Source organism: Gracilinanus agilis, chromosome 2 (assembly GCF_016433145.1).
Source record: "Gracilinanus agilis isolate LMUSP501 chromosome 2, AgileGrace, whole genome shotgun sequence".
NCBI lineage: Eukaryota > Metazoa > Chordata > Mammalia > Didelphimorphia > Didelphidae > Gracilinanus > Gracilinanus agilis.
The window spans coordinates 525,117,915-525,144,040 of NC_058131.1; the positions used below are offsets into that span (position 1 = coordinate 525,117,915).

Sequence of the window (26,126 nt, forward strand, 5' to 3'; positions counted from 1 at the left end):
GGGGTCGTCCGAGGGTCATCGTCTGTGGTCAATGTGGAGCCCCGAGGGTGCAAATCTCTGCTAGTTCTCTGGATCCGGGAGAGAGTAAATCGCGGGGCGAGTGGGGAGGAAAAATGGGGGGTGGGGGTGAGTGTGTGGAGCCTTCTGGAGGCAGGCAGGATCTGGGGAAGGTTAGTGTGGGGAAGGGGGTGGGGGGAATCCCTCTTGGGGTGAAAAGAATGTTAGAAGAACGTGGGATGCTTCTTGTTTTGGAGGCGGGGAGAATTCTGCCTAGAACCTAAACTCGTTCTCCTTCCCATCCACTAAAAACCCCATGAAACGTTTTAACTGGAAACTGTTGCATGCAAGCCCTAAATTCCAATTAAGAGAGTTCCCGACATGCTTTAGAGTCAGGGCGGTGAAAAGGCATTGGGGGCCTTAGACAAGATTTTTAGAAAATATTGCTTCCTACATTTGACTATTCCCGCCCCCCCCCCCCCTTTTTATTTACCCCAACTCCCTTGGGGCTTCCACTCGACTACCCTTACCCCCCACCTTTTCTCACTACCTCCCTTCCTCCTATCACTGTTTCCTACCCCTGTACTCCCTTTCCTTCTCTCCCTTTCCTCTACCTCCCTCTTTCTATGGGAGGCTTTGAACCTTCATTGTAGCAATGCAGCTTATCACAAAATAAATACTTATGTGCCACGGAGAATGGAATTTTCTTGCAAAAAAACCCTGCATTATAAAAATCAATAATAAAAAGTACCTTTCGTGGTGATTCTCAATAACTTTATAACTTGGCTACCCATAATCCCAATTCTGCTTTCATATCAAGGTTTTTTCCTTGCCGCACTCCCCCTCTCCCCAACCCAAATTCCCAAACCTAGGCTTCTTTGAGAGGAGTCTACCTTTTTTTTTCCCCTCTGTTGATTCAGTCTAAAGTGAGTGAGGCTGCCCTTTAGCCTAGAGCAGTCTGAGGTTCTTTTCTTTGTTACTATCTTATATTGGGGGAGGTGGAGGAAGACAATGGAAGGGTCGTGGGAGGCCTTGGCTGGGATATACTGAACCCAGCTTCTTGAAAAGATACATAGAAGTAAATCTTACTGTAATCAAAGTATATGTCTGTTCTCTCACACAAGCCTCCTTCATAGCAAGCCCAGGCTTATCATTGCTATGGACACTTTTCTTTCCTCCTTGAAATTCTCAAAGGCAGGGGTTCTTAACCTTTTTTTGTGTCAAAGACCCTTTTTGGCAGTCTGGTGAAACCTATGGGCCCCTTCTCAGAATAAAGTTTTCTTTCCTACAAGCATATTTGAAGTAAATGCTAAACTTAAGTTAGATGTAAAGATACCATTTTTCCCATCCAAGTTTTTTTATCTCCTGAAACCTATCTTTGAACCTCAGGTTAAGAATATTTTTTTCTGGGTCAACTAGGTGGTTCAATGGATAGAGAGTTAGGCCTGGAGACTGGAGGTCCTGGGTTCAAATGTGGCCTCTTAACATTCCCTGTGTGACCATAGGGAAATCACTTAACCCCAATTTACCTAGCCCTTACCATACTTATGCTTTGGAACTGATACTTAGTATCAATTCTAAGAGAAGGTAAGGACTTAAAAAAAAAAAAATCTTTTCTCTTAAGATTTCAAAGCACTAGCCTATGGTAATTCTTTTCTGATCTCAAAAAGTAATCTTCCTTAATTAATAAGACTCCATCAGTCACTAACCAGGGCTTATCTTGTTTACTTTTGATTGGATCTTAAAGGCATCTTGCTCTTCACAAATGCATTTGAGAATATGAGTCCTCTGCTTTGCTTACTCCAGGCCTCCTGTCCTCCGTTAACCTAGCTGCCCTCCCTTAATCATAAAAAGTTTCCCTTTAAGTAAACCCTGACATAATCAAAGTATATACTTATTCCCTTACAAAAGCCTTATTAATAACAAGCTCAGACCTATTGATATTTTTGGAGCTTCTTCTAAGTACTTTAACTCAACACCATGTGTCTGGAATTGGGATGAAATGTGAGGTCAAGAAGGCAATTTATGAATTTAGAGCAAAACCAGAAGGGACTCCATGGGTGGAAGTGCATAGGATCAGAAGAATCCTAAACATGAGAGCAAGTTCTGCAGAGAAAGAACAGAGGGGACTGAAAAAAATCTAAGCTGCTTAAATTCAGAACTGTACAGAGACTTGGGAATACTTATAAGGCATGAAAATCAGGCCAGGTCACTGAGTCCAGAATAATAACAAAATTAATGTAGGCATAGAGGCAATCTACAAGACACATAGAAGGCAATGGAAAAATATTTTTAAGGTCTAGGAAAAGACCAAGAAAAATGCAGTTCCTTGGATAATAATTGGGGATAGGAAAAGGAGGTAGAAGACTGAAAAGATAAGAGGTCTGTGTGGGAACAAGTCAATTATAATTGTATAATTAGGGGCAGCTGGGTAGCTCAGTGGATTGAGAGTCAGGCCTAGAGAGGGAGGTCTTAGGTTCAAATTCGGCCTCAGACACTTCCCAGCTTTGTGACCCTGGGCAAAGTCACTTGACCCCCATTGCCCACTCTTACCACTCTTCCACCTATGAGCCAATACACAGAAGTTAAGGGTTTAAAAAAATAATAATTGCATAATTAGAGAAAACAGCACCTGTAGTGGGAAGGTATGAAATCAAAACAAATGACTTAAGAATGTTTTAGGAAGTTGGATGAATTTAAATATATAACTTCTCAAGCTAAAATAAACACATATAGCATTTTCCAATGTCCTTTATAACAATCCTGTGGGTATCCCCACTTTGCAGCTGAAACTGAGGCTCAGATAAAGTAAGTGGCTTGCTTAGGGTTACATTAAAAAGTGACAGAGCTTAAATTTGAAACCAGGACACCCCAAGTCTAGTATTCTTTCCATAATACCATTTTGAAAGACTTTCAGCTATGTTTCTGAGAATTTTTGTAGGCTATTGTCCAAGGCAGAATCTTCTGCAGTGATACCTGAAGCTTAGGGTCCCTGATGAAATAAATGTAGGGGAGGGAGGAGAGACTTAGCGCTCAGTCTGATAATTGGTAAAAATGTGATTGTCCATAGACAATCTCCCTTATAGTTTTATAACCTTTATTTTGACATTTAGTCTTCTGTACATTTCTTTGAATTGGAAAAACTATGGTTAGATGGTAGATAGGATGTGAAAGGCTTTGGGGCAGTTGACCCTGCAGTGGAGACTGGGTGGAAGTGGGGATAATGATCTCAGGTGATGATAACTGGTATTCAGCTTTTGTAAAGATCCCTAAACTTAGCACTGGAGGGTAGGAGAGGAGGACTAGGAAAGTTCCAAATTGAGTTCGAAGTCTAGAATGGGTCGGTCAGTCATCTCTCTTTCAGTAGGAAACACACCTCTACCCTCACCCATAATACCCTTCTTATGAGTTGCTGTTTCTCCTATTATGTTACTGAAGATTCTTTCCCTCTGGAAGAATTGAAGAAAGTTCAACAATATAAGGGTTATAACTCCCTGACTCTGGAAATAGTTTCATTTCCAGGATAACCTTTGGCTATTTCCTTTTGTCTACCTTTCTGACCTTTAATTATCTCAGTTTCTTTCACCTGGCCTCTTCCTTCTTTCTTTCCTACTTCTCATCACTTTGTATATATTGATGCCATGGTCTCAGTATAATCTCTTCAGTCTTGTTTCCCTGCTTCCCCTACTGCCCCTGTAATTACCTGTCTAGTATTCCTGTCTTTTATCCACCATGGGGGCTGATGAAATGCTGTCTCCTGCAGATCGGGATGAGTGGGTCCCCTGGTGGGAATGTGGTCTCTGACGGCCAGTGAGATCGAAAGTGCCACGCCCCGCTTCTTTGTGGGAGCTGGGGATGAGGGGCTGGGCGTCCAGGGAGCAGGCATGAGTATGGAAGAGAGTGAAAGTGAGCTCCTTGAGGATGAAGAAGATGAAGTGGTAAGTACATGAAGAATAAAGAGGTGTAATGAGGGAGCCATTATTACTAAGGGTGGCATTCAATGATGACTCCTCTATCCTGCCTGCCTTATATTGGCACCTGGCTCTTTTCTTGATTCAAGAGATGACAGAGTAATAAAACAAACTATTGGTATTCCTTCCACATTGTGGCTATATCACAGGCAGCATAAGAAGTTAAATGAAAGTTTTGCAAAAGCCACAGAGGACATTCAAAGGCCAGCAGACAAAACAGAAAAAGTTTAGAAACTCAGGAAATGTATAAAATATTTTATAGTATTGTATAATAAAATCTTTTAATACCATTAAAATACATTATTTTTTCAAGTTAAAATAAGTAAAAAGTTAAAGTTTATGAAAAAATACAAACCCCAGCAGATAGCATGCAAAGGCTAGAAATATAGAGCTACCTTGAAAAATTTAGTAACTCATAAATGCATATAAAGTACTGTAAATACCTCATAATAGAAAAAGAAAAATTTCAGACTTCTCTGGTACAAAGGAAGGGCCAAAAAATTTTATGTGGGTTTTTCAGATCATTGGGATACCACACCCTTAACCCCTATGATATAAAGGGATACCTTGTACTTCATTGTAGAGCCTCTCCAAAGGACTCTATTAGAACCTAGGAGTTTCTAGGTATCTGAGTATCCTCATACCAGGTCACAGAAATACCCTGCTGTGCTTCTATTGAGAAGACAATATTCTGTGGACAGCAGGAGTCCCTAAATTTGTCTAGGAGTGGGAAGAAGATATACAGCCATGAATAGGTACACTGGTTCCTAGGTTTGACCATGTCCTGTAGCTTATATATGGGGGAATCCAATGTCCTGGCAAAAGGGGAGGTTTTGTATCCTTAGGATGGCCTACTATCTTGTATGGAGGATTTCTGATAACATCTTCTACACTATAGCCCCTCGAGAGGCAGATCATTGTTGGCATTTGTGCCATGACCAAGAAGTCCAAGTCCAAGCCAATGACCCAGATCCTAGAACGACTATGCCGCTTTGACTACATAACTGTGATTATCCTGGGTGAGGATGTTATCCTCAATGAGCCTGTGGAGAATTGGCCACCTTGTCACTGTCTCATCTCTTTCCACTCCAAAGGTGAGGGTCTTGTGGAGAAAAAAATGCAGAATGTGATTGGGAATTGTGAAGTTTAAGAGCTGGGAGAATTGGCCCTTCATTGTTTCATCTCATTGGGAAAGTGACAGTGAATGGGGGTCCTTCTGACACATTTGAAAAAAAAGGCCATCTTTGGGTGGGTGTTACACACTCCAGATCTTAGGACAGTTCTACAGCTTCTAGAACCATCAGAAGATTTGGGCCCTAGAAATAATTCCAAAGGATCTTTTGGATCTTGGGTCTGAGTTAGTAATGGGGTTAGTAATGGAAGGGTTGAATGGAAACTGACAGTTCTAATTTTTATAATGTTTGTGTCTTGGCCTCTGCCTTTCTGCTAGGTTTTCCCCTGGACAAAGCAGTTGCTTATGCCAAGCTCCGAAATCCCTTCCTCATCAATGATCTGACTATGCAGTATTATATCCAGGACAGGTATGGCTTCCTACTGTCCAGTCAGATATATGGGACTGGGCTTTCCATGTTGTTACCCATAGACCTTAGCCTCCAGTGTTTGGGGAATCCATTTAAGGGAAGACCAGAAACAAAAACTTGCTTCTCTCTCATCTGGTGCCTCAGTACTCTCATTCCTTCCCCCTGCTTCTCTCCTTCCACTCATGCTTCCTCTTGCTAATAGTTTTGGGGTTTCAGGCGGGAAGTATACCGAATCCTGCAAGAGGAAGGCATTGATCTGCCTCGATATGCTGTGCTTAATCGTGACCCTGCCCGACCAGAGGGTAAGTATTCATCCCCATTCTTTGCCCAGTCCTCTGGGCTTCAACCTAGCTCAATGCCTTTCAGACTTTCTGCTATTAATCAGCTAATTAGGACTTTTGTTTTTGTATATATGGGATGGTCAGGGGTCTTGGGATAGGGCCTACGGGTGGTGCCTAGGAAGCAAGACTTGTGGTTTTGAAGACTGTAGAGATTGAGGCGCTGGGGGATTTGAATAGTAGAGGAGGTGTATCCAAGGTCCACCAAGACTGACCATATTCTACCTCTCAGAGTGCAACCTGATAGAGGGTGAGGACCAGGTGGAGGTGAATGGAGCTGTGTTTCCCAAACCATTTGTGGAGAAGCCAGTGAGTGCTGAGGATCACAACGTCTACATCTACTATCCCAGCACAGCTGGTGGGGGGAGCCAGCGCCTCTTTCGTAAGGTGTGGGGGCAGTTAGGGATATGGGGTGGGGCAGAGAGATGGAAGGATAGGGATGGAGTTGTGGGCTAAAAGCTGAAGGATTCAGGAAAAAAATGGTGTTGGGGTGAAATGAACTCACGTGGTTTTTTTTTTATCCTCTTCCTTTCCAGATTGGCAGCCGAAGCAGTGTATACTCCCCTGAAAGCAGTGTCCGAAAGACTGGATCTTACATCTATGAGGAATTCATGCCCACAGATGGCACTGATGTCAAGGTTGCTGGGGAGGGAAGGGTGTGGGTATACAAGTTACATAAATCATACCATTTTGGAGGTAGAAGGGACCTCAGAGGCCATGCAGTCTAATTCTCTTATTTTAGAAATACATTTTCTTCCTTTTATATATATGAGGAAAATGAGGCTCTGAGTATTAAATGATTACCCAAAGTCACACACAGATGTTATTGGGGTGGGAGGAGTGGAGGAATTGGGAATCTTAAGGATGGGGTATATAAGATAGAAACTGAGGTTGGATTTAGTAATGTATTGAAATTGCAAGGTAAGGAGTAGAGATATTAGATTTAAAACATTTGCAAAATAGGGATATGAAGGCGTTTGATATACCACAATGGGGCTGTTTTTTTAAAAATAGAAAGTGGAGGATAATATTGGGGTCCTGGCAAAGCATCCTTATACTTATGCTTTTATAGTTTTAGTTTAATGAAAGTTGATTTTTGTAGGCTCAGGATCTTTATTCTAAGCCTAAACATAATGCTGATAGTTCCCTCTTTTAAAATGAGTGATTTCCCATAATCTCTTCAAGTATGTATGTTATTGAAGAAACTGTGCAATATGGATTTTCTTGGTAATCATATGTTTTTGAAGGTATATACTGTGGGGCCGGACTATGCCCATGCTGAAGCCCGAAAGTCTCCAGCTTTAGATGGAAAGGTGGAAAGGGACAGTGAAGGGAAGGAGATTCGATACCCAGTCATGCTGACTGCCATGGAGAAGCTAGTGGCCAGGAAAGTTTGTGTTGCTTTCAAGGTAAAGGAAGATCCAAGGTGGTGGGATGGGGTTGGTGGTGAGTGGAATATATAGGTTGAATAAGATGGAGAGGAAGGGGAAAAGGCATGAAGAATTTGGGAAGAAATTATTCCTCCAACTTAGTATTATCTTTCACTTTACTTTCCCAGCAAACAGTTTGTGGGTTTGACCTTCTCCGTGCCAATGGTCACTCCTTTGTCTGTGATGTCAATGGCTTCAGCTTTGTCAAGAATTCAATGAAATACTATGATGACTGTGCCAAGATCCTAGGGTATGGAAGACATTGGTTTGGGTGAGAGGAAGTCATAGTAAGAGTGGAGTTATCCTTTTTCCCCCTTATTTAACAGAGACCTTTTTTTGCAGTTTTGTCTTCTACCATTATGAGATAGCTTGTTGCATTACTTTTCTGTGTCTTCTTTCTAGGAATACCATAATGCGGGAGCTTGCCCCCCAGTTTCAGATTCCATGGTCCATTCCCACAGAGGCTGAAGACATTCCCATTGTCCCTACCACATCTGGCACCATGTGAGAGAGAGAAAAAAACAAACTGTAGCTATTTAACTACAGCAATATCTGGGGCTTGGGATTCCTAGGACTGACTGATAAGCACCCACTACCTCTCTGTTGACTGACAAGTGGATCCCATTCAGGCAGTTTCCTTAGCTAAACCCCCCCATTCATAGTGGCACATAGAACCCTTTTCCCTCCCAAGAAGTCATGAAGAGATTTGCTGCCTAAGGCTGCACTAACGTATGCTTTCTTTCCAGGATGGAACTCCGTTGTGTCATTGCCATCATCCGTCATGGGGATAGAACTCCCAAACAGAAGATGAAGATGGAAGTTACACACCCTACGTAAGGGGAGGGTCCATATATTGAGATAGAGAAGATAGGAAGGGAGATAGAGAGAAATTGTTCCCATAGTCTTTGGCTCTCTCACTTAGGTTTTCCTTCACCCACTTATTCGCAGGTTCTTTGCACTGTTTGAGAAACATGGTGGCTACAAAACTGGGAAATTGAAACTGAAAAGGCCAGAGCAGCTGCAGGTAGGGTGGGTAACCTGATTGAGGAGGGCAGTCCCTATAGGAGGAATGGATATGAGTCTGAAATATGTAAAGTGATAGATGGGGTGACTGATCAAGAGTTGTGAACGCATCTTGTTATTCCCCCCTTCTCAGGAGGTGCTGGACATCACTCGGCTGTTGCTGGGAGAGCTAGAGAAGGACCCTAGTGGTGAGATTGAAGAGAAAAGAGGAAAACTGGAGCAGCTGAAGACTGTGTTAGAGATGTAAGGAGAGGGGTGAGAATGAGGGAGTCTGATAAGGACTGTCAACCATGGAGACTGTGTCCTGGGATTGGAATGGACAATGAATTCTGTTCCTGGCAGGTATGGTCACTTCTCAGGCATCAATAGGAAGGTGCAGCTGACTTACTACCCCCATGGAACCAGGGTCTCTAATGAGGAGCAAGGTGAGATATACAACCCGCTCTAGCTTTCAGAATCTCTAGCTCCTTACATCCATATAGCACCACTTCTTTGCCCTACTACCTTTTCCTGCTTTCCTAGGTTCATCCTAAGAGGCTAAGGCCTCTTCCTCTCAGAATTGTTGAGGTTAACATCCAGACCTTCACTCTGTTCTATTTAGATGTTCCGAAAAGGTTGCCTAGTCCTATTACATTACTTTCTTCTACCCTTAGATCCACATCGGGAGACCCTGGCCCCATCTCTGCTACTGGTGTTGAAGTGGGGTGGGGAGCTAACTCCTGCTGGCCGGGTCCAGGCTGAGGAACTGGGACGAGCTTTTCGTTGCATGTATCCAGGGGGCCAGGGTGAGTGTGTTGAGAGTAAACATATGATAGGTTTGGAACAAGATAAATGTTATGTAAGCTGGGGGGATAAAGAAAAAAAATCACTGTGGCAACGAAAAGTTGAAGGGGGAAAGGAATAAATGCCCTCTTCCCTGCCCTAGGATCCTGACAGATGTCTGTTTGTGGTCCTCTTCACTCCCAGGGGACTATGCTGGCTTCCCTGGTTGTGGGCTTCTACGGCTCCATAGCACTTACCGCCATGACCTCAAGATCTATGCTTCAGATGAGGGTCGTGTACAGATGACGGCTGCAGCCTTTGCCAAGGTGTCCACCCTAACCCCAAAGTCATGGACGTGGCAGTTGGAAAAGCTGCTAATTTATATGGAGGGTTAATGAAGTACAGGGTTTTGGGGTACTCACCTCAGAAGGATAGGTTGGTGGCTGAATTGGACCCCTTTCTGCTCTTCTGGGAAGAGGAGGTGGGGGGGTAAGGTCATTCCTGCCCCGACCAAGCCAGCTCTGTGTCTTCTCCATTGCCCCTTAGACCCATTATATCCCTCCACCACCGGGGCTGCTGGCCCAAAGAGGGGATTAACAACACTCCCACTCCCCATGGCTCCTGTCATAGGGATTACTGGCACTGGAGGGGGAGCTGACACCTATCCTGGTACAAATGGTGAAGAGTGCCAACATGAATGGGCTTCTGGACAGTGATGGTGACTCTTTGAGCAGCTGCCAACACCGTGTGAAAGCTCGTCTACATCACATTCTACAACAGGATACACCCTTTGGCCCTGGAGACTACGAGCAGGTTTGAGCTTCCTTTTATCCTATCCTCCAGATATCCTGTTTTAGATCCCATTGATAATACCATCCACATCCCTTTCTGGTTATCACTCACTAACTACATTAAGCTGGTTAGGTGTCCTGTCCTCATCTTTTGGCATTTGGAGAGTCCTAGGGTTTCCTCAAGGCACTGCCTCTTCTCTCCCAGTGGCCCTGAATGCCTCAGGGTCTTGAGGTGGAACCATTCTGGTGGACTCATTATATTTGTTTTATAGGTTGGAACCAAGGCAGAGGACCTACATCTGCCTTGGTGTTACGTGTAAGGAAAAGTTCTAAATCTAGCCTGTTAAAGGAATTAAGTCCCATTCTATAATTCAGGACTGGTCCAGAATCATCCTATCCCAGGGCATTTTGACTTCCAGGGTTAGCCTAGACCTTGGTAAAGAAACCATCTGCCAAATTGAAGTTGAACAACATCCCTCCTTTTCCCCACACTATTCCTATTTTTGTTATTCTTTGGGGAACTTGAATGGACTGGATAGCTGGATTTTTTTCTGGATTGGGGTAAGAAGGGGTAAGTGTCTCTATTTCTTCTCTTGACCAGGATGTAATGAGGCCCCATTTACTTCTTTGCATCTTGCTAAGAATCCAGTTAGATGAAGTTGATTCCTTTTCCTTTTTTCCGTCCTGCACCATTTATTACAAGTTAGACATTGAAAATTCTAGGATGTGTGAGTTTTCCCCATACCTGAGTAGGGCCTATTTACATGACCAAGAACAATTGCTTTTACTGCCAATTCTTTCTTCACTCATGCTGACCTCAAATTCTTCCCTCCCTGCATTCCCCTTTACTGACCATAATTATTCCAGGTAATGGAGAGCTCAGGCTAGTGTCTATAGATAATAGACATCTATAGACATAAATAAGCTATTAATATAGATTTCCACCAAAAAATTGTAGGGAGCTAGCATGCACTTGCTTTGTGGTTATCTAAATCCTGGGATTTGATGAAAGGCCCTGAGCTTATCATGCTCTTTCTGTATTTGTTTCCCTCAGCTGGCCCCTACTGGCAGTCTTTCCTTGCTCAACTCCATGGCCATAATTCAGAATCCTGTGGAGATCTGTAACCAGGTATTTTCCCTGATTGAGAACCTCACGTACCAGATCCGGGAACGACTGCAGGACCCCAAGTCAGCAGGTGGGTAAGAGCACTGCCATCTCCCTCCAGGATATTATCATGGTTCTGTTGTTTCTTCCTCTGAGTGCCTGGGGCATCCCTATGTTTCTCCTTGGACCTTGCATGGTTGGAATTTGTTTCTCTTCAGGATAGTCGTGATGGCCCAAATCATAGTCCTAAGCTCATGTTAGGGCTCTTTGCATAATATGACTTTTTCCTGTTCCCTTCAGACCTGCAGTTGTACCACAGCGAGACTCTGGAGTTGATGTTGCAGCGCTGGAGCAAGCTGGAACGTGACTTTCGGCAGAAAAGTGGACGCTTTGATATCAGCAAAATCCCTGACATCTATGATTGTGTCAAGTATGATGTGCAGCACAATGGGAGCCTGGGGCTCCAAGGGACAGCTGAACTGTTGAGACTCTCCAAAGCGCTGGCTGATGTGGTCATTCCTCAGGTTGGTTCTGGAAATGGTTCATGACTAGAATGGAGGGGCGGGCAGGAAAGAGGAAGCTTAGAGATAGAGAGTGGGATTGGATGAAATACTACAGCCCTCTTCCAATGATCAATCACACTCTACAAGTGCCCTTAGACTCTGAGTAAGACCAAAGGATTCTGGCCTGAGTTGAGAATCTTGGTGACATGTGGAGTGGGAGTAATAATGGGTTTGAGGAAAGACCCAGAAATGATAAAAAGGCAGAAGGATAGTGCCACGCTTTGTGGGGAGTGGGAGTGGGCAGAGGCAAAAAGATTACAGGTTACCTTGAGTGCTTACTTAGCCTCTGGTTCTCTAGGAGTATGGGATCAGTCGGGAGGAGAAACTAGAGATTGCTGTGGGCTTTTGTCTCCCATTGCTGAGGAAGATTCAGCTTGACCTACAGCGAACCCACGAAGATGAGTCTGTCAACAAGCTTCATCCCCTGTGAGGGAGGGTTAAGGGGATACTGAATGGGGGTGGGGGAGGCATATAAAGGGTGATTGGGAGGAGGTAAAAGCTGGAATAGTTAGAGGGACTTGGGCACAGGAGGACTTCCAAATATGGGGGAGAAGTCCTGTTTAGAGGTGAAAGAAAGAGACAGTGGAGAGGTGGTATAATGAGTACATACTTATAAATGACAAGGCAACTTTCTCAGGTACTCCAGAGGAGTGCTTTCCCCAGGCCGCCATGTCCGAACACGTCTCTACTTCACCAGTGAGAGCCATGTCCATTCCCTGCTCAGTGTCTTCCGTTATGGAGGACTTCTTGATGTAAGGACCCTTTGACTCCCACCTGTCTATCATCTTAAGAAGCTCCTTTCTTTAGACCTCCTTGGTTTCCATGCAAGCCTTTCTTTGTGTTTTCTGGCCCTCCCCCATTCCAGCCTCAGGCTCATCCCTTTCCTTCTTTCTCCTCTCTCATATCAAACTCTGAGATGCTCTTTTTTATATTTGTTAGGAATCCCAGGATGCTCAGTGGCAGAGGGCTCTGGCTTATCTCAGTGCCATCTCAGAGCTCAACTACATGACTCAGATTGTTATCATGCTATATGAAGACAATACCCAGGTGAGGCGATGTCAGGGGAGGATCAGGAAAAGATCTACTCTTATTACCCCCAAACATTGCTCAGAGAAAGAAGTCCTTGACCATCCCCATGATCTGGGGACCACAATGTAGGAGATCATTTGGATTACAAAATACCGAATGATCCAGGATAGGAGCTTTCTGCTAAGTAGAGAACTAGTTCTGGAAATAGATAGTGCCAGAAGGAATGACCTGGAACCCAGCCTCTAGACCTCTAGTTCCAGCACTAGGATGGGAGGAGAACAAGATCTAGATAAGATATCCTTCTCTCTAAGCATCATAAGTGTTTCTTTAAGTGAAGTCTAAGTTCCTATGAGAGTAGAGAAATAACGATATTTCTATTTAGTTGAGTTACATGAACATTATAAGGTTGGGGGAAAGAGGGTTCCTTAAGCCTAGGGTTTACAATAAAAGAGACAAGACCTCCAAGCCTGAGAACTAGGAGCTTTTCTTCTTGGAACTTGTCCACCATCATTACCCTGCTTTTTACCACCTCATCCTTTGATATCCTCTCATCTGTTGGGTTTCCCTAGGATCCCTCATCAGAGGAGCGATTCCATGTGGAACTGCACTTCAGCCCTGGAGTGAAAGGTGTTGAAGAGGACGGCAGTGCCCCCACTGGCTGTGGCTTCCGTCCAGCCTCTTCTGAGGTGGGAAGGGTGCTGGAATCTGGTTCTCAGAACCTGGGAGACAGAGATATGCAGAGAGTTGGTGGCAGGAAAATGAAGGGGCTGGTTATAGAGAGGGAAGTCACTTCTTCTCTTAAAATGTGATGCAGAATGAGGAGATACAGACAGACAAAGGCAGTATGGAAAACCTGTGCCGGAGTAGGGGTCGAGATGAACCAGACCGGGTATTGCAGACATCACCCCAGCCTCCTGAGATTCCTGGTCTTCCAAGAAGATCTCCACTCATCCGAAACCGTAAAGCTGGCTCTATGGAGGTAATGGGGAGAGGAGAGGGAAAAGGATAGGGAAGGGACACTTTGGATATTTGCTCTGAAGCAGTATCTACCTCTTACCCCATGTTACCAGAGTGTTCTTAGCCTTCTGATCCCAGAGAATGCACCCTTACCTCTAGAGTTCTTCCAGATCAACTGATTTGAGGCTAGAGAAATCCTAGTGAAGAAGGGCAAGAGAGGTGTTTTTGAAGAGGGTAGGAATTTTGAGATGCGGGATTGAGAAGACATCTGGGTAATAGGAGGAAAGGCCACATCTTTAAAACTGAGAGGATAACGCAGGGGAACTTTCCATTCCTGTATGACATTCACAGCTTTTAAAAAATATATAAATATACTCAACATCCATAGATAAACACAAATATTATTAAGACATACAAGAAAAAAATTATAATTGATTAAACATGAAAGTATAAACTTATTTATAATTTGTTTTTAAAACATATATTTTAATTTTAACAAAATAGTAACAAAATTTTCCTGTTTTCATGTGCCTTTGTAATTTCTTTTCTGTGTTATTTATCCAGATTTTATTGCTACTTCTGTCACTATTTACATAGTTGTAGTCAGTGTGTATATTGCTTTTTTAGATCTGCTTTTTTCACTTTCTGTCACTTCATATAAGTCTTTCAATATTTGTTTATATTTTTCATGTTTTTTATTTTTTAAAGTTCTTATTTTTATTAAATTTTTTTATTTTATGTCCCATTTCCAAATATTCCTTCCTCCCTTTCTTCTTAATGGAAAATTTATGTAGTGTCTACTGTTTGCCAGACTCCATGTTAAGTATTTTATTACACATATTATCTCATTTTGATTTTTACAACTCTGTGAGATAGTTGCTATTATTATCCCTATTTTACAGATGAGGAAACTGAAGCAAACAAGTTAAGTGACTTGCTCCAAGTCACACAGTGCCTGAAAACTGGATTTGAACTCAGATCTTACCAACAGCATACCCAGAACTATTCACTGTACTACCAGCTGGCCATTGCTGGTAGCAAAGATTTTTTAAAATAAAGAGAGAAAAAAAATCAGTCCAGAAAAAGTATATAATATATCAACCATGTCTGATAACATAATGTGCATAATTTTGTACCCTTTGTAATAAAGGGATAGAGGTTCATTTCCTAAACTCTTCTTGAAAACCATTATAATTTCATAGCATTCAGAGATTTTCATTGTGAGGTTGTCCTTTTTTTAAATAAGTATGTTTACTTAATTAATTTAGAATATTTTTCCATGGTTCCATGGTTCATGTTCTTTCCCTACCCTCCTATTCCACTTCTGTGGCCTATGAGCAATTCCACCGGGTTTTACATGTGTCATTGATCAAGATCTTTATCCCCAATCATAGCCCCTTCAAACCATGTGATCAAGTAGTTGTTTTTCTTCTGTGTTTCTACTCCCATAGTTCTTTCTCTGGATGTGGATAGCATCTTTCTCATAAATCCCTCAGAATTGTCCTGGGTCTTTGTATTGCTGCTAGTAGAGAAATCCATTATATTCAATTGTGCCACAGTGTATCTGTCTCTGTATATAATGTTCTCCTGGTACTGCTCCTTTGACTCTGCATCAATTTCCTGGAGGTCTTTCCATTTCACATGGAATTCCTCCAGTTCATTATTCCTTTGAGCACAATAGTATTCCATCATCACCAGATACCACAATTTGTTCAAACATTCCCCAATCAAAGGGCATCCCCTCATTTTCCAATTTTTTGCCACCACAAAGAGCATGGCTATGAATATTTTTGTACAAGTCTTTTTCCTTATTATCTGGGATTGTCATTTCTATTTACATTGTTGTCATGGTGCATATTGTTTCTGTGTACTTCACTCTTCATTAGCACATCTAAGTCTTCCTTGCTTCTCTGAATTCTAGGTCTCTGTCATAGTTGTCATTTCTTATAGCATAATAGTATCTTCATATCTTATGCCACAGTTTGTTTAGCCATTTCCTAATTAGAAATGGTCCCCCCTACCATTTTTATATATTAAAAATATCATTGTTCAGAATATTTTTGTACAGGCGGGTCTTTTTTATGTCAATAACAGTTTTATTATATAATTCTAATGATGGAGCCAAAAGTTAAGAACAGTTTTATAGCTATATTATTTAATGCCATCCCAACCTGTGATTTTATTAATGTAGACTGGTTTGGAAATTCTCTCCACTGATTCAGGTCATTCACTTATTTGCTATCTAGTTTTTATTGCCTAAAACACCAAGAGGTTAAAGACGAATCTATAATTCATAGGTAGTATGTGTCAGAGGGTTTTCAGCCCACTTGTTCCTTACTCCAAAGCCTACTTTCTATCTCTCATTTTTTACCATGCTGCATATTTACTTAACAGAAGAATCAAACCAGTTCATAGCTCCACTGGCAGAGTAAAAAGCATGCCTGTTTTCCCAAAGCAGTACTAGCATTTAATTTTATCAAATTTAACTCTCTTTGCCAACTTGATAGGTGAAAGATGGTATCTCAGAATTGTTTGAATTTGTGTTTCTTTTGTCATTAGAGGGTTTGAACACGTTCATTTGATTATCAATAATTTAATTTCCTTATTATGAACCTATAGGGATTCTTCGGCCCTAACCCCCATCCAACCTTTTGCCTAGGAAAGACCAATCTCTTCCTGGCCTACCCAGGCATGTTCTCTAATTTTAAAGGAAACCCCTTTTCTCTATTGTTATATAATCTTGCTACTTAATCCTGTCACATTTTACTACTTGGATTTTACTTTTTATCCATATTCATATGTCTATATTAGGTTGTAGAATATGTGACTCTGATACCATCTGTATCTTAAGTAGTTTATCAATCCAATTCTAACTAACTTTGCTCTGCAGATGCTGTGGGGTTTAAGGGATGGCCTTTGTAGCCCTATGACTGACTCTTTTTTTTTTTTTTTTTTAAACCCTTGTACTTCGGTGTATTGTCTCATAGGTGGAAGATTGGTAAGGGTGGGCAATGGGGGTCAAGTGACTTGCCCAGGGTCACACAGCTGGGAAGTGGCTGAGACCGGGTTTGAAACTAGGACCTCCCGTCTCTAGGCCTGACTCTCACTCCACTGAGCTACCCAGCTGCCCCCATGACTGACTCTTTATTAGTCTGCTTGCAGGTCATGATCATGTAGTGCAGAGGTAGGCCAACCATATCCCCATTTGGGGATGGTGCTGATGGAGATCAAGAGACCTTCCTTGGCTCCTTCTAGTCATTGACCTACAGCCCACTGCCTACCTGGCATCCTGTGTACAGGTCCCTCTTGACATCTCTTTTTCTTTTTCCAATTTCTGCCTCTTAACACTTGGATCCTGGGAGCTTAGCACACCTCCTTGGGGGGTGTGGGGAGCAGGGCATGGTCCTCAGAAGAAATGATTGGATATAGTCTACTTGAAAATCCATTTTTAATTTCTAGGTATAAGACAATGAGTAGAGTAGGGTTTAGACAAAGTGGGGAATAGGGAACTAGAGGAATGGCTGTAGGACAATTCCTCTGAACTTCCTACTTTTCCTATGTAAGTAGAAATGGTAGAAAGGAGTCATCAATACAAAAATGGGGGAGGGGTCACATAGACTATTTTCTATTTCGGACTGAACTATTCCTGCAAATCTTCTGAATCTTACGAAGGAATGTATAGGAAACAGGGAGCTCTTCTGTCCTGGGACACTATAGTAGAAAGAATGATTGTTTCTTTGCTAGAATGGAAGTAGTTATGGAGCAAGGAAACACAAGTGGTTTCCATTAGGGAGGGCAGGCTGGGCAGTTCCTTTCTCTGCATACCTGTCTTTCTGCCACATCTTCCCACAGATGACCTTTTTTATTTCAGCTCTTCTGATATTAACTACTTGACTTTACAGGGAACCAAAGATTTAGGACCTGGGTTTTAGTTTTCTGACATATGTAGAGAGATGGTGACATTTGATCCTTTTCCCACAGGTATTATCTGAGACTTCATCTTCCCGACCCGGTAGTTACCGTCTATTCCAGTCTTCACGCCCCCCAACAGAAATGAAGCAAAGTGGCCTGGGTATGATTTTCCAACCTTTGTTCTTTAGTGTTGGGTAGAGAGGTTTGCCCTATGTCTACAGCCAATCCTGACCCTGAGAATTGGGTAGACTCAAGTTTTTTGTTGTCAACTGGGAATGGAACTGATTGGAAGTGTACTTTGATCTCAAGTGACTGGTTTCTATTTGTGAAAGATCACTCCCTTGATTCTCAGTCTCTTTCCCTTGGTTTCCTCAGTCCCTCCAGTCCAAACTGGACCTTAAGAAAAGTAGGAGACCCCGTGCCACCAGAATCATCAGTAAGAGACCTCTGAGCAAGAGTACCTGGAATTCTAGTTATCCCATCTTTTCTTTGGAGAGCTAAGACCATCTTCCTGAACCCTAATCCTGCTTTTTCTTTCCCAACTCCTATGCCATCTTCTTCCTATCCTCTATTCCCTTCTTTTCCTTCCTAAAAGTAAAGGATGACTCCTAGATGAAATTGCAATGGGGGTGGTACTTCTTTCATATGAAGATCTTCAGTAAGTGGAAGGGGGGAGATATGAGGGAAGCAACCTTTGAATTTCTCTTAGAGATGCCATAGGTCTAAAGGATACTTAGAAAGAATCTTAATATTTGGGAGGTGGGGAAGAAGGAATGTTGGGCAGTAGAAGGGAGATCTAGCCACTCAGTATCCCATGTGTCTCAGTATCAAGCCAGTAGTTTGAACTTGGTATCAGGAACACATATTTGGAATCTCTAAGCTTGGTCTCCTGATCTCCATGCAAGGTAACTGTTTAGTCTCATTTACCTAGCCCTGTCTGGACTCATTGTCTTTGTCTCTGGAATCCACTTTGGCCCAAAATAAGCTACAACATGAACTGAGCATCAGATAATGGCATTTGTTGACTGCTATACTGTTCCTTATTGGGAAAGATGCATCTAAAATCTCTTTAAGGTGGAGTATAGATAATGTGGTGTGAGGTACTTTTTCCCTTAGAAGAGATGCCAATCCCTCAGATGAGTAGATGGGGGTAGGAGAATAAGTAGGCATTTAGCCCTATTAAATGTGGTAATATCACAGAGAAGGAAGAGAAGAAACTAGATTTAGGTAGAAGGTAGGAGTAATAAGGTTGCAGGACCCAGAAAACTCCCCAGAGATTACCCTAAGGCTGAGTGGAAAAGGATTAGAGTTTTTGCTACCAGTAGAGTAGATATGACTAATGGGGCAACAGAGCCAATGAGACCTGGAAATGGAGCCAACTTGTTTGGAGGAAGAACAGAAATTGTTGAGATCAGAATCCATTTATCTTCTTAGGGCCTTCATCATAGGGCCTGTTTCAAGTATGAGGGATGCAAACAAATCGTATTGGGGATATGATACTGACAAAGTTTTGTATTTGCTCCTGAGAACTATAACAGAGTCTATCCTCTGAACTACTTTCTTTTATTCCTTGATCTAGGTAGACTTTTTACCCCTGTGATCCTGATCCCTTCCCCCTGATTCCCTTCCTGATCCCATAGATTCGAGGGAAACTCAAGAATTTCCCAACAGATCTGATATTATATCTCCTGTAAATACAAGTCAGAAGTTTTGACAAAGTATAGTGATGTGAGCTGCCAATCATAGGATTTGGCCAGTAGCTTGAGTTTATCCTCTCATTAAAGTGGGACATAAAATCCATCCAGAGTAGAAGATGGGACCATCTAGGGGTATCTTGTTTCCATTGTGGGACAGACAGGTCTTAGGAGTAGAGGCCCTTCTTGGTCCCCCCCCCCCCCCCCTTTGGAGATCATGTATCTGATGGACTTCACCAAGGTCTTTCCTCTGTTTTGACATTAGGATTCTAAGGTTCACCCCTGAAGTTCTCCTTTAACAGAAAAGTATTATAAAGGGAAAAACAAGTTGTAAAGAAATCTGAAGACCTAGGCTCTGCCAGTTTTACCACTTTTATTCTCTAATCTTGTGAAATAAATTTCACCTTTTTGGCCTGAAGATCTGGATAATATCTAAGGTCCCTTCAGCTTTAAAGTCATATAATTCCTAGGGCTATATGGGTCCCTACCATGTATACATGTGACTTTCAAGTATTGATTTTAGACAAAGATGGTTATTGATTGATAATAAACCTTTTTTTGGTGAGTAATCATATCTTTTATTTTTGTTACTATTTTTTCCTGTGCCCCTCTGCCTAGAGTGATGCTCTTTACATAATGGGCATTCAATACAGTGTTCTTTGCTTAGATCTCACTATAGTGCCCTATAAGTTTGTTTTTTTTGAAGGAGAGAGGTAAGAGAAATGTGCCATTTTAAATGGATAGAGGGCTTTACACCATTTAAAGGAATAAACTTTCTTTTTGCTTGTTGATGGAATTGAACTGGCTGTCAAGAAACCTATACACTTGAACCTAAGATTTCAAGGTCTTAGTTTTCTCATCTGAAAAAGAAAGATGCTGCATATGGTAATCTCTGAGGTTCCATACAGCTTTGAAATTATTTGAGTTCCATGATTCCTTTCTTGGGGAAAATTTAAGGCCCTTATAGCATGGTTGGGGAGGCAGAGGAGGTGAAAGTTTATGAGGAGAGTGGAAGGGAGCCATTAACTCTGGGATCTGATCTCTGGCTTCATCCAGAATTCTTCTCTGCCTCTAAGGGCCTGGGGGGCCCCAAGATCTGTTCTCAGTATTGGGGAGCATCAAATAGGTATGGAGAATCCAGGAGAAGCTTTCTTCCTGGCATTTTAGGGAATCATTTGAAGGAGGACAAAGAATAATTTATCCCTCCAAACAGCTTTTGACTCCCCTAAAATGACTAAATTGCATGGAATATTAACTTTTCTCCCTTGTCAAGGGCCTACATGCAAGGCCCTTCTCCTTCATTAACTTGCCAAGTATAGTAGTATGTGGCAAATAAAGGCTATGTATGTGTGTGGTGTGGCAGCTATGAATGAATGGCCTTGCCCTATCTGGTTTTTTTGTTGTTGTTATTGTCAAGTGTGTAGTAGTTGCAACTTCGTTTGGCTGCTAATATGCTTCCGGCTTTGCAGGCTCACAGTGCACAGGGCTGTTCAGCACCACAGTGCTGGGTGGCTCATCCAGTGCCCCGAATCTCCAGGACTACGCTCGCAGCCATGGCAAAAAACTCCCACCTGCCAGCCTGATGCACCGAGATGGTACGTGGGTTGGGGGCAGTAGTCCCTTTCCTTAGCCCAGCCCATCTCCCCTTCATCTCCCTTCTGAGCCCGTGGCTTAGGAACCATTTAGTCTTCCAGAGGACATTGCAGCAACAGTAGCCTACTCTGTGGGTGAAAGAAGTACTCCTTTGCTAATAATTAGGTTCATTTCACTCCACATAGCTATCCAAGTGCACTCTGATCATTCTACTTCTATGTTGTACCCTTTCTTTCTTGTACTCTAGGCAATAGGGACGGAAAATGAGTAGTAGGGAGGGGATGAAACAGATATGGCTGGAACCTCAAAAGATCCAGCTGAGGTAGGAAAGCACCAGGTATGTAGAGAATCCTGGGGTAGGAACCAGTAGTCCCACTGGGACTTGATTTCCTCATAAGAGCAGACCCAAGATGTGGATATATGGAGTAGGGTTAGGATAAGAATGGGATATGATTTCTCCTTGAGAGATTATATAAGGGGAAAGATTTTTGTAATGGTCAGAGAAGCATTTGTATGGTAGTTGGGAAAGGGTCAAGTTTGGGTATAGAGTACAAGAGGGTATGTTGTAGGTAGATTCTAGAGTAGGAGGAAGGGACAGATGCAGGCATAATCCCCATGATGTCTTCTCTCCTCAGAGTTCTTGTCTGTCCCGGCTGTAAAGCGATTTTCTGTGTCGTTTGCAAAGCATCCGACTAACGGTACGTTTGCTTCTGACTTGATGTCATTCCTCATCATACCACCTTCACTGACTCAGATACTTACATCTGACCCCTGGCACTGACCTCTCCTCTTTTCCTGTGCTATTGACACCTTGGCGTGTCCCTCACTGAGTCCCTTGCCTGAATATTTTCTTGTTCTGACTGTGACCACTTTGGCTGTGTACATCTCATACTGGTCCTATCTTCTTGACTAGTCTCGGTCTTACCTTCCATTACCATCATCCTCATTGTCATCTTTGTCACCATCATCATTGAAATTCTGTTTAAGTCCCTTTCTCACAACATATCCAATTTGGGGCTTTGTGCAAATATGAAAAATTATTCCCATCCTCAGGGAAAATACCATATAATACCTAAACTCTTTCACCATTTTCCTTCTCCCTTTCTGCTCATGTAACTTGGATCTTTTAATGTTTCTCACTCCCTTTTGTGTATAGGAGAAAAGACTAATTCATTTCTGTTTGGAGATTGTGCCCTAGGCCCCCACTCATTCCTATTCTCCATACCTTCAGTCCATGGGGTACAGAATTTCTTCCCATCTTCTTCTTACCATTGTATGTGTGCTGCGTGGTTCCTGTGCTCTTGCCATCTGCTTTATGTTGCTACTAACCTGGCATCTGGGCCTGGAAGGCAGAAACCCAGAGTGGTTTGTGAGGGGTGTCAGGAGAAAGGAAGGAAGTTCTGGTGTCAGACTGGGAGGAGTAAAAGGAGCAGTATTATACCCTCAGTTTATCTGCATCCATTCTATACAACCCAAGCTTACCCAGAACATAACTCTGCCCAAAGAATCTGGAAGTGGAGGGATTAAGCCAGTGTCCAAGGTTGTTGAAGAGCTAGGACTACAGGTCCCTGACCTGAAGGGCTTAGGGGCACCAATCTAAGGACTGTCAAACTGTGAGTTCTTTGTGGGATCCTGGATGGGAGGAGGTCGGGAAGGGAGTGGCATCTCAGCCTGGAGTGTAATCCTTTTAGGTATGCTTGTTTTTATCTTCTGGATCTATGTTTAAAGTAAATGTCATTTTTTTAGCCATAATCTCTTTCTTTCTAAGGGCTAAGACCTTCTAGAGGAATTAGGGTCAAGCCTGCTACCTGGCGGGACCTCTTGGTTCTGGACCCCTGCTTCCAGTTTAGTCCACTTCTTTTGCCAATGTGATCCTAAGCACAGGCAGGTCTTTGTGTTGGGACCTTCCTCTCTGTTTTCTCTAGTCTCACCATCTATACTAGGCCTTACTGCCTTCTCTTTCTGGGCTGGAGAACCCATACTTTCCCAGTCAGAACATGCTCTACCCTCCTGAGAATGTGGCAGAAGTGTTCCTACTCAGAGTATAGAGGCCAGGCCAGAATATGTAGCTGAGGAGGAGCCAATTCTGAACTTTCCTAGGTCTTCTGAATCATGATCATATCTAGAGCAAAACCTAGAATTCACATTCCTGGTGTATGGAACCCCAAGGTACCTCATCTTCAAAGTATGAAGCTTCTAAATCAAAGGCAAAACAATTCTCCAAAACCAGAAAATAAAGTCTAGTATCTTATGTTACTCTTCTTGAAGCCTGAGGTGGCAGCCTTCCCACAGAGAAGGCAACAAGGTTGGAGAGAGTTCAAGGACCAAACAGGAAAGGGCTGCTGACATGTTCTTTTCCATTTAATTGCCCACTTTGCCTGTCTCCTCAGAGTTCTTAAGGCCTTAGCTAGTCTTCTTGCCTTTGAGCTTAGAAGTTATGCTGGCTAAGAAGATCTTAGAATTTGATAACCATTAGGTAGCAATAAGGGAAGGCAGTTGGAGTAGAGAGTCTAGTTTCCACTCCTGGCCTCCAGGACTTCCCTGAAGTGCTGGTAAGAAGACCGCATGGCTGATAGCACAGTTGCAGAGGAGACACGTGTTTCTGTTGCTCAAGGCAGCACATTCAACACATGTGTGTATGCCTAGCACTATCTATCACCTCATCAGAATTTCTGGCTTCAAAACAATGGTTGGAAAACTTAGATTTAGTGGGAAAGCAGAACTACTTTCTTTCTTCCTTAAAATGTGAGGGTAGTACATGGCTTAGCTCTGCCTCTGAATATCCTAGTCTTAAATTCTTGGTCCCTTGTCAAGACAGGCAAATCATGTGAACACACCACAGGATTAGGGCAAACCTGACCATGCATGTGGTCAATTATCAGACCAATATCTGAACCTATTTGAGGAAGCTAAGATATCATGAAAGAGGAGACCAGGACTATGTGAAATGGTTACATTGGTTGTCAGTGTGTGAAGATAAATACCTGGGATTTCTGGGGATGGTCACAGTCATTGCTCTTCAGATCAATCTCCAGTGCAAGACTGAGTCTGTGAATCCTGAGTATGAGCCCCTAAGCATCACAAGCCTGAACTCTCATGCTTGACTCACACATTTGCTTTATCTGGCCCTATGCTCAGCCTCCACCCCGCCATCTTTGCCCATCCCTTCAGTTAGGGCCTCTAAACCTATGATCTCCTCCAAGAATATGTCCCAACTCTGATCCCTCTCCTTCCTTTTGGGTCCTTCCCTGACTGCAGTCCTTTGCAGCCTCATTACAGAGAACAGCAATCAATAAGAAGCAATTCATCAAAAATAAGAATCAATGTTCAGCCAGTACATGAGTGGAATTAAATTGAAACTCTCCTACCCACTAGCTGAATTATATGCAGTCAGACTTAATAGCTGGAGGAAGAAAAATGAAAAATAGTCCGAAGTCTGGCCCATGGTAATGAATTCAGTACTGGCTGATTCTTTCTCTGCAGTGGCTCCTGGAACTTCAAATCTGGCTTACTGATTCCTGGTTGGGGGGGATATGGTGGTTTGGAGTCATGATATCATGCAACCAGCAATACCAGTTGACCCTGTATATTCTTATTCAGTGACTATTGAAACATGATGGGCTCTGTTCCATGGTTTGTCAGTGTTCCTATACTTGGCTTTTTGCCCAGTCTTCTGGACCTCACTGTGGTTCTCCCAGAATATGGCAGGGAGAGACCAGACCTGAGCCCTTAAAAATAGTTCCTGCTCCAGCTTCAACAACTTCATGATACTCTTCACTGTCCTGTTCTTGTTCCTCTATGTACCTTTGGCCCTCTTTACCTCCATCTTATCCTCAAGAACCCCCTGGTCTTGGTAGCAGCCCTTTGCCAATGCTGCCCAGCAGAGATCAAGGCCAGGGGTGCTTGTGCCAAGATGCCATTGCCAGCTCATCCCTGCTGAGAATAAAATCTGCAGTCATTTTTTAAAAAAATTCACAGAGATGGGCCAAGGGAGGCTGGTGTGACAGGGGCCTCAAGTCTTTGCTTTCTCCTCAGACTTCATTTTGTAATGCCCGACCACCCCTTTTTTTCTGGCTGGAGAATATCTTGTGGCCACATCCATCCCACTTTCTCTTTTAGCCCATGTTTACCAGAGCTGGGTAGCCCACATACATTGGGGTCCCAACCCCACCTCCTTCTCAGCCAGTGCCCCCCTCACTCTCCCTCTTGTTTCTCTGTCTCTGCTTTCCTTTATGGCTCTGTCCTCCTGCAGAGTTGCTGGATGACCAGCACCCTGTGGTCCAGCTGCTGCGCAGTTTCTCCTCCGACTGCCCAGGGGGCTGGCCAATTTCCCTGGATGCCACGCTGGCGCATCACCTGCACCAGTGCTCCTACCACCTTCGCCTCTTCCGGAACTGGCTGCGTTCAGGCCAGGATGATCCTGAGTGCCTCTACGGTACCCTCTCCACCCAGCTGGCTGCTTTGCTTGTTGCTGTCCTAGCAGGAGAGCCTGCCTATTTACCTATACCTTCCCTGAGGCTATCTGATGGTGCATTGAGCAGCTTAGATGGTGCTGGGTCAGGCTGTCTGGTAACTGTAACATTGGCTGCTCTTTTTCCTCCACCCCCTAACCCTGCTGCCTCCTCTTCTGTCTTCTCTTTATTGGCCTTACTCCTAGAACTGATCTTCAGACTATTGTTCCCTAAATCTGTTCAGCAATTTCTTTCCCTCTATTACCAGAATTCCTTCTCTCCCTACTATCATCCTTTACTCTAGAAAGGAAAGAAATTCTCCTCTCTCTGACTCCTCACTGAAAAAAAAAAGAAAATTCCCTTGGACCACTTGTTCCCTTTATCTAAGGAGCCAAAGCACATTACCCAAGGTCAGAGAGAGGGACACTATTGCCATTACTGCTGCACAGTAGGGAAAAAAAAATAGGGAGGCTCAGAGTTGTTGGAAAGTGTCTTCCTTGGTTTCCTTAGTAAGGCCTAGGATAAGGGCAGGGCCAGAAGCAGGGAGAAGGAAAGGGAGAGTGGCAAAGAGAAGACTGAGTCCTTTGAGATACAAAGTTGGTCCAGTTTATTGAACAGGAGATTGGAGTTGCAAGAGCCTTTTTGTGCTAGTCTCCTTCCTGCACCCCTGGGGATATATGGAGAATATATGAGAAGGACTATATTAAATAGTTTTTAGGGGGATATTTGGTTTTTCAAGAGGGGAGTTTTGCCTGTCCTCAACCCTTAGGGTTAAAAAATCACAAAAGTAGTTTTGTTCTTGTTACTACCATAGGTGGTGGGTGTGGAGACTGATGTTGAAATTATTGGGAATGGGGCAAGAAAGTGGTTTTCCTTGGAGGGAACCTAATCCATTCTTCTGATTGGGAAACTGAGTTTCATAGGACTGAAGCCTCCCAAAGAAGGGATTTTTGATGCAATGGAAATTAA

At 43.1% G+C, this 26,126-nt stretch overlaps 1 protein-coding gene across 7 annotated transcripts in view; it reads left to right on the forward strand.

The window, feature by feature from the left end:
* Window positions 1-3,788: 3,788 nt before the first annotated feature.
* The window catches only part of PPIP5K1 (diphosphoinositol pentakisphosphate kinase 1), a 37,686-nt gene continuing 15,348 nt past the window's right edge, over window positions 3,789-26,126 (forward strand). Inside the window, exons 1-27 of one of the 7 annotated variants that reach the window (XM_044665083.1) lie at window positions 3,789-3,935; window positions 4,867-5,062; window positions 5,419-5,509; window positions 5,726-5,811; window positions 6,080-6,234; window positions 6,384-6,485; window positions 7,095-7,256; window positions 7,406-7,527; window positions 7,680-7,781; window positions 8,024-8,110; window positions 8,226-8,301; window positions 8,434-8,543; window positions 8,643-8,725; window positions 8,954-9,085; window positions 9,267-9,388; window positions 9,693-9,875; window positions 10,908-11,049; window positions 11,259-11,482; window positions 11,820-11,947; window positions 12,159-12,273; window positions 12,461-12,568; window positions 13,120-13,236; window positions 13,365-13,529; window positions 17,489-17,579; window positions 20,583-20,708; window positions 21,342-21,404; window positions 24,959-25,141. In XM_044665083.1, coding sequence (XP_044521018.1) covers window positions 3,789-3,935; window positions 4,867-5,062; window positions 5,419-5,509; window positions 5,726-5,811; window positions 6,080-6,234; window positions 6,384-6,485; window positions 7,095-7,256; window positions 7,406-7,527; window positions 7,680-7,781; window positions 8,024-8,110; window positions 8,226-8,301; window positions 8,434-8,543; window positions 8,643-8,725; window positions 8,954-9,085; window positions 9,267-9,388; window positions 9,693-9,875; window positions 10,908-11,049; window positions 11,259-11,482; window positions 11,820-11,947; window positions 12,159-12,273; window positions 12,461-12,568; window positions 13,120-13,236; window positions 13,365-13,529; window positions 17,489-17,579; window positions 20,583-20,708; window positions 21,342-21,404; window positions 24,959-25,141 — 3,418 coding nt within the window. Of the gene's footprint in view, window positions 3,936-4,866; window positions 5,063-5,418; window positions 5,510-5,725; window positions 5,812-6,079; window positions 6,235-6,383; window positions 6,486-7,094; window positions 7,257-7,405; window positions 7,528-7,679; window positions 7,782-8,023; window positions 8,111-8,225; window positions 8,302-8,433; window positions 8,544-8,642; window positions 8,726-8,953; window positions 9,086-9,266; window positions 9,389-9,692; window positions 9,876-10,907; window positions 11,050-11,258; window positions 11,483-11,819; window positions 11,951-12,149; window positions 12,274-12,460; window positions 12,569-13,119; window positions 13,237-13,364; window positions 13,530-17,488; window positions 17,580-20,582; window positions 20,709-21,341; window positions 21,405-24,958; window positions 25,142-26,126 lie in introns of all 7 variants that reach the window. The other 6 variants (XM_044665085.1, XM_044665084.1, XM_044665086.1 and 3 more) reach the window with 6 other exon arrangements.